Genomic DNA, 12,053 nt, shown 5'->3' with positions numbered 1-12,053 from the left:
CTGCGGCTTTATTTGCTAATTTTACTTTAACATAAATGTTTGTTTGTTCCCTGCTTCACTCACACAATAAACATACTGATGGCTTCTAACCAAAAACCCTTTAGGGAACTTGGTGGAAAATAAACACGTTACTGTGGACTTGTGCTGTCAGTGCTATGTTTGCGCTATTCCCACGGTTTCACCTGCCGCAGTTTTAAAACTGGTTTTGGCTCCGCCCCTTCCGCCACGCAGACTGTTGTACGTAAACCACCACCCAGTTGCTTTAAGGTGCACCGCATTTAGCCACACTTGCCAGTGTTGAGGACACTTATATGTTCCAAATATTAAGTGTAAATGCGTGATTTGAGACAGCTTGTCGGTAAACAGCAGTTTTCAGGAAACCCTGCAGAGGCCTGTGGGCGTCTACAGAAGGTTGGTTTGAGGGCAAGTTAGTTACAGTAATGTATTGATTAAAAGTTGATGTTTGAGTTATTCAGCACAGAGGTGCAGTGTTTTGGCAATTTGTTGTTCCCAAGAAGGATAAGGAGGATCAGTATCCGACGTGTTTTAATGATTATTTCCAGGTGAGTATATTTTCTTTTTCTTTGCTACCTTAAAGTGAATGTAGCTTGTTTTATTCTCATGACTTTTCATGAAGAAAAAAAAACCTTTTGAAACATGTAGTTTGTAATAGAAACCCATAACTATGTAAATGTAACGTTTTATTGCTTTTTTTTTTTTTTTTTTTGTTAGACTGACAACTTTTGTGTTCTGGTTTTATGAATATTTAATTTAATTAAGAAAGTAACAAAAGACTATTAGATAACTCCAGACTACTGGCATGTTTTAATTAAAATTCAAACTACAATATGCAGTTTGGTGTTCTGTGTTGTCGCCTTCTGAGTGAGGACGACGGAGGGTTTTCAATCGGAGGCACAAGGATGACCACTACTGCTGCTGTGTGTAAAATAGCGTCTCCATGATTCTTCATTTGGATTACCATGTAAACTATAACACAAATACAATGGGCCTAGCACTAGTTGTTGAATACCATCTTTTACAAACAAAGTTTAAAAGTAACCTAATAAAAGGGCTTTCTTTCTCTGGTTCAAACCTAATAAAACAGAAACAAGATTGGAACTCAGGCACTTTTATTATTGTGCTGTAAAACCATGTGGGTCCGAAGACAATAGGTTTATTTTCCATTGATAGTGTTTTACACCTTCAGACTGATTAGTGTTTATAAGCAGCGACGACAATTTGAAGTATGTCATGGTGTGCTGCAGCGTATGTGGCGAGGAGTAAGGCGAACTCTTTGAAGTCCACATAGCCATCCTCGTCCAGGTCCACAGCCTCAAATATGTCATCTTCACATTTGTCCTGCATGGACAGAATACAAACACAATTGCATATGGTTGTTTCCTCAAGTACATACACTGACACATTAAACACAATGCACTTTAATGTAGTTGTACATAGCTGTAAGGACATTTGAGTGTTTATTAATGTAATCTAATGTGTATAGAGTTCATTGATTCTCCTCACCTCAGTGAATGAAGGCAGCTCCTTATTCATCATGTGTATGAAGTCGTGTTTGGTCATTTTTCCATGTTTCCCTTGATTCGACACAAAGACGCCAAACATTGCAGCCAGAGCCGTTTCCAAAGTAGTTAGAGTTATAGAGGAGCTCATTTTCAGAGTGTAGAGGATCTAGACGCAGAATAATTGTATAAATAACAATAATCATGTGGCTAATAGATATTATTGTGATATAGTCATTTGAGCTAGAAGGCAGACTGACTGAATTAATCCTAATCATCCATCCATCCATCCATCCATTATCTATACCCACTTTATCCTGAACAGGGTTTGATCCTAATCATATATTTTATTTTTTTTTTTAAATATATGTACCTCAATTTTTTTTTTTAGCACTTCTCTTTTTTTTTTTTACTTACCTGTCAAAAGGCAAGGAAACTTCACTATAGCAAGTACCTGAAATCAGAATACATGCAATTAAAAGATATTCCTCAAAACTCTGCTGGAAACACTCTAACATACAATAATTATTCAAATATATAACACGAAATGTTAAATAGTTGTATCGCTGTCCAACTGTCATATAAGTTTACAGAAAAAAAAAAAAAAAAAAACAGCCATAAAAAAGCAGCACCATTGTGCCTTTGTAATAATTTAGTTTTATCCTGGTCCTACCTTGATCCAAAGATGTGTCCACGCAGTGAAGAGAAGACGGGCTGTGAAGGTTTAAATAGAACACCAGGTCCGCCACGCCCTGGTGTTGGAGGTATCGTGTGTAGAAGGGGACAGTAGACATTAGCCCCCAAGGCAGTCGCCTAAAGCGCACCAGGGGTGCCAAAGAGGAGGAATTTGTTACTGCTCTGATCAACTTTAAAAAAAAAAAACTGGTTCACTAATATCCAGTCCATCCCTTACATTGTATAAAAAAGGAGACTACAGACACATTGTAAAAGGACACAGCTGGGGGTTGACTCTCACTGTCATATAACCATCCAAACATTTAAAGTTATCCATCTCATAATCAGAAGATAGATATAGACCGTGTGGGCAGATGTGTTCTCAACTCCAGTCAGGCAGTAGTCATTTAGTGAGTAGTTTTAAAAATTAGCCTACAATGATCTACAACCTGATATTAAAGGAGTCAAATGTGATTGATTGAGGCATTTACCTAACTCCATAAAATTGGAATGACAGATATCAAAATAGCCTCTCTATTAAAACAGATACTCTAAGGGAGTGATGGCATTCATGGTTTTGTGGCTGAGCCAAAAAAAAGTGATAAAAAAGTTGAGTTTCAGAAAACATCAGCAGTGAAAGCAAGCATGCAAATGTCTGCTTTTATTTTCTTTCAGTGATATTTAGCAGGTGAAACCCACCAGAGCTATTAGTAGAAACATTTAGAATAATTTTAATGCTGAGATTATTGAGTGTCTGTCTAAATTGTATCCAGATTCATGGGTGTCTGAGAAAAAGCTATCAGACACTGTTTAAAATATAGAAAACAAACATCATGAAGGGCATGTCAGCTGCAAAGCATAACTAAATGGCTTTAGATGAATGCCTAAACTTTGCACTGTTGAGTTAAAAGGAGTAATTTTAGATCATAAAATGAGGTCAGGACAACCACAAATATATGCCTCATATTAATACCATCTGGTTCTCAGTAAAGAACCGACAGACTCTCTGTAATGTGGAGGCATCAAAGATACGCCTACACTGATGAACATAAAATGTGGTAATGTTACAATCATATGGGGATATGAATAATCCAGTTACTTTCTATTTTATGCCTCAATATGGCTAAAACAAGGAGAATACATAATGGAACAAGCACTATTGTGCATGCAGATTATACTAATTGACAGATGGTGATAATGATGTGACACAGAAAAGAAGAGTTTTGAAAAGTTGATTTAAGTTAATTAATTAAATGATCAAATGAAAGTTTTCATAAAATACTCAAATATAAAATATGTCTCCTTGGTGCCGCCAGTGGACATAAACTTTGGGGAAACTTGTGTTTAGTTAAAACCTGTCTGTTTTGTGCTCTAGCCAAACAAACAGTTTCAAATATTTGTGCAGAGTTTGCAAAGAAACATTTGTTTGCTAGTGTAATTTAACTGCTGCTTGTATAGTCAAAGTGCATTTGTTTGGCTGTGGCACGGGCAGAAAAAATTAGCATATGTTTTCCCAGCAGCTCAAACGGATAATGGAAATTTATTTTATTCTCAAGTACTTATTGGGAGTTTCAGTAAACACACTCGTCAGAAGAATCACAAGACTTGTGAGTTTAAATTTATCTTCAGTAGAAACTACTGACACATTTCGAAAGTAGAAGATGCAATACCATAATATAAATCCAAAGTAAGTCCCACAGTTCTGTATTATCAGGGAAATGTAACTAAAGTATCAAAGTTAAAGTACTCATCATGCCAAATGATCAAATTATTAATTATTAATCATTTTATGTAATTAATATTACACAAGTGGATTGTTATTACTGTTGATTCATTAACACAAACCTAATTTTGAAATTGTAGCTGACTGAGCTTTGACTAATTCAAGCAACGTTTTATACTGTTGATTTCTTTAATATTTAACCATGCATCATATTGTAAACTGATCATATGACAGTCATGAGTGGGTTAATATGTATGTGCATGGCTGACTACATTTCCCTCTCAATTTGAGAGGAGTGGAAGTATTAAGAAGCTTAAAATGGAAATACTGACCGACTTTAGCACTGAAATGTGTGTTGTAATGTAATTTACAATGTAATGCAGATGCAGTTTCACTTTCCACCACGAGGGGACATAGAATTAATTGTTCGAACTGTGTCTGCTGAATTTGAAAATAGGCGCATGCATTTACAAGAAAGTTGAACCCCAAAAATGGGGACAGCGGAGACTTGCAATATAAATTATGTTTTGTGTTTGCAAATTTTATGAAATAAAACGGTACCATGGGATATAGCACACAATATGGATTTGACTTGATGTGTTGTCAGTCATGATAAATCTTGTTTAGAGAGTTTAATTTGAAATACAATGACAAAATGCTGCTAATTGGCTTTGGTGCTGATTACACTGACCCTATTCAACAACTCCATCAAGTTTTGTAGTCAATTGTCCGACATTTTTCCATCTGTGCTCGTGATAAATTCTCCTCTTGGGTTGCTTATTATTCTCTTTCTTTTGTGTAATGATGTTATTTATTACCCAACCACTGGTTGAAGGCCTGAAGGCAAAGTGGGCAATTTCGTTTTAGGCCCCAAAGAGCATCGCTGTAATATTAACACAGGTTACCCTGACTGTAAATCCAGAATTGTGCATCAAAATCTCTGTCTAAGACTTTTATTGTTTAGTACCTGTTAATTTATGTAGTTCACAGCTCCATTGTTTAAAAGCTGGTTTTATCAAATTGTTTCCATTTTTGTCTGTGGGTTCAATAACCTCCACAAAGGAAACATTGAGCAATGTTGTGAAAAGCTTTAACAGTATCTTCAGTCACACCGTTAATTAAACTATACATGTACAGGTGGACCGGTGGGGAATGCAGGACGATGGCCGCAGAGGAAGAGAATATCTGCTGCAAAGAGATTCATGTTGTATGTAAAAAAAAATGACATAACAGGTTGTGAATAGATGTGCACAGCTTCCAGAAGCCCCACGATGCATCACTCTCCATCCAGGACCAGAACCAGAACCAGTCTGCCTGAACCTGACTGAAACAATCCGCCGTGAAATGGTCCCTGCAGAGGCGGCTGTTGGTGTTAATCCTAAAGTCTCCTTTAGCGTGGCTCTTCACGAAATCAATCCACCTCTTTTTCCTTTCTTCATCAGTAGGAAATTTAAATAGTGATGCAGCGCTGCTTTGGAGGTTCTTCCTTCCAGGAAAGATTCACTTGCGGGTGGAGGGAGACATCCTGTAGCAGCTAGCTGATGTACAATAATAATCTGACTACAGCAGGAGTAGAATTTAAATCGAGTGGGATGACCTCTATGCAAATGAGCTCCAGGCTTTTATAGCATTTCACCGTGTGAGAGGAGGAGCCACGCAGAAGGTTATATAAACCGTCTGTGCACTAGCTCGGTGACGTACTGAGGCTACGTTTTAGCCACGCCTAAAAAAAAACCTGAGCTGAAGACAGATGAGAAACTGTTTAATGGTCTAACTCCACATTTCAGTGCTTTCAGCAACTAATTTCACACGTATGTAATGTATTGAGAAGCAAATCTTGGAATTTGCTTTACAGCATCTTTAAAAAGATATGCGTTTTTCCGTATCAGCAAGCCTGACAATATTTTTCATTAACAGTGGTTGATTGTTCAGTGGATATAATGTCACTAAATAGTAAAAATGGCCATCATTATCCCCTGACAACAAAGCTATAGGTTTACTTTGCAAAAAAATTTGGAGAATTGTAGGAAACATTGGTATTTTAAGGGTGAAACATGCATGCATTTTGGCATTTTACTTAAAAAAAAAAGGATAGATTTGGATAATTAATCATTTATCCCACTATCACGCTAAAAGAGTGTGATATGCGTACACTCGTCAGTCCACCCCACAATATTGTTTCAATGTCACATTTTTTTCTCACCTAGGTGTCAAAAATAAGGTGCCTTTGGTTTAGCCACCAAAAACCACTTGGTTACCCTTAGGAACGAAGCTAATACCTAATTAGCGTTAGATTTCTTTAAATATAATTTATGTTGCTTCCACATTAACCTAAATCCTGATCTCCTGAGTGAAAGTCCTAGGTTTGATCAATCCCATCACCCCCAACCTACCACTCTATTAGAACTTTGTCACTTTTGTACCTCAACCTCCCTCAGATGTGCATGCACTTGTCATGTCTAGGTGAGGCAGTGGACTGACAGGTGAAAATACATTCTTTACATGCTCTGCAGGGCGGCGCCTGACTATAAAATCTCCCAAACTCCTGAAGATTTCCACTTGTCCACTGCCAGCCACGTTCCAGCCCTGCAAGGTAAGAACTAATGATACTCCTCTTGTCTTTATCAGGATTTTCATAAAATGAATAACTCAAGACCCAACTAGGTCCAACCAGTTGAATATAAGAAGAATGTTTTGGATTATTTAATTTAATCTGCTGCTAATCGACTTTTTCTTAGGAGGCGCCCTGGAGAGGTGATTTTTAAGTCTCGTTGGCAGTTTGTGTGAATTCCTCTGCTGATTAGTTGTAATTATGTTATAAAGACAATGCTAGTCTGTTGTCCCTATGATTCTTCTTGGTTTTGCTTCTTACTGTCTTACTATAAGTTTTAAAATCACACTTTGATTATTTCTGAGACTTTAGGACTATCTCTGTTGAAGAGAAATGTAAACATTTGTATAAGATCAATACAGAAAGCACTGACTGAGTACAGGTCCTATTTTGTCCAGCTTTCTCATCTTATACTCTACTTGTATTGTTAATACAGTGTGGTTCTTATAGCCCGCTACAAAGGTGTGGTTGGGCATGTACACACATGTGCTCTCCTGCCTCAATGTTTTTTCTCACTCATTAAATAGAATTCCACTATTCTGGGCCTCCAATGTTTCAACTTGTTGAAGTCCTCAATTCCCGTCTTCATAAATACCACAACCTCAGTTTTCCACCCACTTCTTCTTTGTAACTGTTGCAACTACATTGTAGGAATTTAAAATGGCTTGAGTTTATCATTATCTTTTCAATCATAAATGACTATCAAAGCTATTCTAACCTTTGATGGAAAGTAACTGGGTACATTCACTTAAGTAAAGTACTTAAGTACAATTTTGAGGTACTTGTACTTTATTCAAGTCTTTCCAGATAGTTAAGTGTCATGTTTCAGAAGGAAATGTTGTGTTTTACTACATATTTTGACAGCTTTAGTTACTCTTTTAGATGAAGATTTGAATTGGTAGATCACATAACAACCAAAACATTTTTTTTTTTTATCATTCAGTCTTTTGTTTCATCAAAGCTCTCTCAGACTTTGTTTAAATGTAGCAAAAATGTACAATCAGTTGTCACATTCAACATTTTCTGCTGTATCTGTGTTTTTCAGTCTAAACACACTGCAGCAACCATGCCTTCAGAACTGGAGAGAGCCATGGAGTCTCTCATTAAGGTCTTCCACTGTTACTCTAAGGATGATAAGACACTCTGCCACAAAGAGTTCAAAAAGTTGATGGAGACTGAGCTGTCTGGCTTCCTTAAGGTGAGAAGAGAGCAACATGTAAAATTCACAGTGTACAGAATTTAAACTATTATTATAATTGTTATGTAAGTTCTTAAACATTCCAATCAAACCTAATTGTTCTTGATGCCTTATTTCTCTTATTTAACACAGTCCCAGAAGGACCCTTCAACTGTGGACAGGATCATGAAGGACTTGGACACCAACGGTGATGGCAAAGTAGACTTTGAGGGGTTTGTTTCTCTGGTTGTTGGACTTTCAAATGCCTGTGAGCAGTGCTATCAGATGCACAGGAAGAAGACGGCGAAGAAGTAAAATGTGACTGTGAAAGAGAAAAGACCAAGAAGCATTTCAGTTTTTATAAAGATTGTTTTGTTAATAAAATGGACTGAATCATTTTAAACCTCGTGATTTTGTAATAAAATTTACTTTTTAATGTAACATACAAAGTTAAATGCCCCCGTTTACTTTTAATACCATATATCCACCACAAGGTGGCACACAATTAATTGTTAAAGTATGCTTACGAAAGACCTTTTTGAGATTAATTTAAAAAGTTAGTGAAGTTTCTTAAAACTCCCATGTTTATGTACTACTTTGTTTTTTTAAATTGTTTTTACATTTTTATTTTTATTTCTCCTCTGTCTACATGAAAATATCCTGTATTACTATCTTAAACGTTATTCCCATAACACGTTTTTCATATTCACAAACACACAAACTTCTAGATGGTTCTGTAAATAAATTCAGGAATATTTCCAAGATACAGCATGCAGGCTAAAAATGAAATAAATGTTGTTTTTAACCATGTGTTTTAGCAACCAATTGAATATGAGCACAGTCAGGCCACTTTCATAGATTACCCATCAAATTTAGGGGGAAATTTTTTTTATCCTTGATAAGTTTATTGTGCCATTTAGTGCAGTGTTTCACATGTGTCTGTAATGCATGATATGAAGCCAAAGCCCCAAAAATCCTTAGAAAAATTGACAGGTTAAATGATACACTGTAAGCTTCAACCGTATACATTAAACAATAAACCAGTGGATCTGAAATCTATTCAGCCCCACCCACCCAATCAGTCTCTATACTGTACATCCCCATACAGCAGCAAGGGTTGGGGACGTTCCGCAATTAAATTAATTATACTGTCTGTAATTATGTATTATTTTCGTCTGTCCAAAACAGTCAGTGATTGTTTAGTGTGAACTGCAAATATTAAAAATGACTATCAATATTCCCAAAAGCTAATTAAATTCAGCAACAATCACAGGAAAGTAAGAACATTTTGACAATTAGTAGTATCGTGAGGTTGAAACGTGAGATTTTGACGTTTTCCTTAAAACTTAAATCAGTAATCATTTAAAGTCAATTAACTACTCCACCAACCATACTTTTAGCTCTGAACTGGCTGATTGCCAGCAACAACAAAAAAACGACCATGTTTAGTTTGACTCAATATACAACTGTTCTCGGCACATTTTCTTGGTTTGAAGAAGCAAACTACTCTTTATCCATAAAATTGATCAGTCTATATCACCGGCCATTCCTGTATAAACATTCGACAGGGTCCAGCGTCGTTATCACACTTTGACTCACTGCACAGCAGTCAGGGCGGCGCCTGGCTATAAAATCCGTGCTGCGCTTGTTCCAAACCCCTAAACATTTCCACCTCTCCACTCCCGGCCACGTTTCCAGCCCTGCGAGGTAAGAACTGGTCTAACAGTTGTGGTTTAATAAGGAATTTTATCTTCAAACTGTATAACGCTTGCAGGTACAACCGTGTGGGCGTGAATGGAATGCATTGTATTATTTATTAATCAACTTTTTTACGGGGAAGCACGCTCTGTCTGGAGGTTTTTAACGGAGTCTGCTATACAAAATTTAAGTTAATTCCTCTGCTGTTAAGTTTTAACTAGAACCTATGTTTTACCAAGGCAATGCAGAATCCCCCTTGTTTTGGTATGTTTTGTTTAAGTTTTGCCATTACACTTAACGGAGTTTTGGCAAACTCTTAAGGATTAAGTAAATATTTTATGGGTTAACTATATATATTACACTCACTGAGTACACATTATTTTCATGTTAATCCACTGAATCTTTCTTTTATGGTTAACCCAGCTGAGTCCATAGTCTATATGTACTCTATAGGGTATATATGGGTGTGGTTGGACTGTGGGCATGTACACACATCTGCTCTGCTGCTGCAGTGTCTTCGCTTACTTGGATCCCACCATTTTGTGCTTCACACATTTCAGCTCAGTCAAGTTTTCCATCCACTCTGACACAAGTATTTCAACCTCAGCTTTCCACCCCCTTCTGCTTTTTAACTGTTGCAACTATCATTTTACACTGGCATGAGATTTTTTTTTTTCATAGTTTTTTCTGCCTTGTCAGTATGTTTGGTTGAAACAATGCTCTCATTTTCGAACAACTTAATAACATACATTTACTCACTCGTCATGAGCATTACTCACCAGTGGGAAGGGTGCTGGAGAAAGAGCAAATGTGTTGCTTCCCCCTTATTCAGCTGCATCATATACTCATACAAAGCAATGCAAAAGTCCTCTTTTACAGGACAAAGTCTGACCTTGACTTCACCAAAGACATGACCCACCTTCTCTGACAGACAAAACAAGCAAATCGTCCGACTTGATTCTAGATAAATCTTATGAGAGAAGCTGACAGATTGTTAAAAATGTCAAACCAGCAATTGCTTCACACAAGTAAGGCCTCCCACTGTTCATACTGAGAGTATTGGCACCTTGGCTTAGAATTCCTCCATACCCCTTTAAAATGTCGGACAGGGCCAACAGTTGAACATATCCCAGATGAGTTTAACATCTTTCATCACAACCAAAACAAATTTTTATCATTCATTCTTTTGTTTCATCAAAGTTAATTAAGGCCTTTTTTAAATTAATCTAAGTTGTACAATCAGTGATCATAATCAACATTCTCTGCTGTATCTGAACATTGTTTTTCAGTCAAAACACACTGCAGCAACCATGCCTTCAGAACTGGAGAAAGCCATGGAGTCACTCATTACAGTGTTCCACCGTTACGCCTCTAAAGACGGTCAGTCTGGCACACTCAACAGGCGAGAACTCAGAGAGTTGATGGAGAACGAGCTTTCTGGCTTCCTTAAGGTGAGAAAAGACCAACCATGTGTAGTTGTACAGAATTTAGGCTGGTATTATAATTATTTTTATTATCATTATATTGCTTTTAAAACATTGAAATCTAACCCAATTGTTCTTAATGCCTCATTTCTATAATTTAACACAGTCCCAGAAGGACCCTGCAGCTGTGGACAGGATCCTGAAGGATCTGGATACCAACGGTGACGGCCGGGTGGACTTTGAGGAGTTTGTTTCTCTGGTTGTTGGATTATCCATTGCCTGTGAGCAGTGCTATCAGATGCACATGAAAAAGACGGCAAAGAAGTGAAAGGCAACTTTGTAAAAGAAGAGACCAAAAAGCATTCCAGTTTTTGTAAAGATTTTTTTGTCCATGAAATACAGTGAATCATTTGAAACTGTTGTGTCGAGTGGTTACTGTGTTTGTATGTATGTTAGACACACGTTTGACTGCAAGTTATTTGATCTGATTTACATGCAGTATAAAACCACATCTGTCTCTGAGATTTTGGAGATGTGTTTTTTTTACTTGTATGAATGCTAAAAACAGACAACCCATAAATCATTGCTATTTAAACTCTGGTAAAGCTCATCCCAGTGATTTGACTCCCTCTGCAACACCACCCTTTACACTAGGTGTTATTATGTTATTCCCACCTGTATCATATGCTTTCGTGAGTGTGAAAGGGCAGAAAAGCCTCTCCGTTTCTATTTGATAAAGTTCTGCTTATTGCGGCTCAGAGGAATCTGCAGAATGTTCCTGGCACGAACACACCCCTCTGTGAAGCATAATCACTCAGCTGATGTTGCAACTCCCAACATTATAAAGCATTCATGAACAGATAAATTACCCAATAGGGTGTTGGGCAACTCTGTCGCATTGGAGTCAATTTGATTTCATGGAGCCAAACCTTTAGCACATTGTATTAATGTCGAGGGTCTGAGTCATACGGCACACAAAGCATGTACGGGGGAGGAGGGGGAGAGAGGGGGTGTCAAAAATTCTTTTCATTTTGTTTCATGTCTGGTGAAAGTAAGATAACACCAGAGAGAAAAACAGGATAGACCGTCCATGCCCCACCTCTCCATGAATAGGAGTGTTTTTGCTCTAAAATCAAGTCTCCCAGGCAGCACTATTCATGAAGGATATAATTACAAAGGATAAAGTATGGCCATCTTTTTGCAGTCTGCCAATCCCGGTGAAGTA

General features: G+C 37.3%; 2 protein-coding genes across 2 annotated transcripts; both read left to right on the top strand.

Moving 5' to 3' along the window:
- The first annotated feature begins 292 nt into the window (after nucleotides 1-292).
- LOC138214991 (protein S100-A1-like) lies at nucleotides 293-8,516 on the top strand. The gene is made up of 4 exons (XM_069176899.1): nucleotides 293-563; nucleotides 6,432-6,511; nucleotides 7,575-7,727; nucleotides 7,860-8,516. The coding sequence occupies exons 3-4, from the start codon at nucleotides 7,596-7,598 to the stop codon at nucleotides 8,019-8,021; spliced, it is 294 nt and encodes a 97-aa protein (XP_069033000.1). The 5' UTR covers nucleotides 293-563; nucleotides 6,432-6,511; nucleotides 7,575-7,595; the 3' UTR covers nucleotides 8,022-8,516.
- A 792-nt stretch (nucleotides 8,517-9,308) lies between these two features.
- On the top strand, nucleotides 9,309-11,423 carry LOC138214482 (protein S100-A1-like). Its single transcript, XM_069176140.1, has 3 exons — nucleotides 9,309-9,413; nucleotides 10,694-10,855; nucleotides 10,995-11,423. Exons 2-3 carry the CDS (start codon nucleotides 10,715-10,717, stop codon nucleotides 11,154-11,156), a joined length of 303 nt encoding a protein of 100 aa, XP_069032241.1. The 5' UTR covers nucleotides 9,309-9,413; nucleotides 10,694-10,714; the 3' UTR covers nucleotides 11,157-11,423.
- Nucleotides 11,424-12,053: the final 630 nt, after the last annotated feature.

The sequence above is a fragment of the Embiotoca jacksoni genome, unplaced genomic scaffold (assembly GCF_022577435.1).
Source record: "Embiotoca jacksoni isolate LCO1_2020_lvr unplaced genomic scaffold, fEmbJac1.0.p SCAF_7, whole genome shotgun sequence".
Taxonomy (NCBI): Eukaryota; Metazoa; Chordata; class Actinopteri; family Embiotocidae; genus Embiotoca; species Embiotoca jacksoni.
Note: the sequence above shows the minus strand (reverse complement) of the source record. Positions and strands in the feature narration are given on the sequence as shown.

Coding starts and splice junctions, on each gene's coding strand:
- LOC138214482 (XM_069176140.1), top strand. CDS start 10,715: ATGCCTTCAGAACTGGAGAAAGCCATGGAGTCACTCATTACAGTGTTC. Junction 10,856..10,994: donor AGCTTTCTGGCTTCCTTAAG/GTGAGAAAAGAC, acceptor AATTTAACACAG/TCCCAGAAGGACCCTGCAGC.
- LOC138214991 (XM_069176899.1), top strand. CDS start 7,596: ATGCCTTCAGAACTGGAGAGAGCCATGGAGTCTCTCATTAAGGTCTTC. Junction 7,728..7,859: donor AGCTGTCTGGCTTCCTTAAG/GTGAGAAGAGAG, acceptor TATTTAACACAG/TCCCAGAAGGACCCTTCAAC.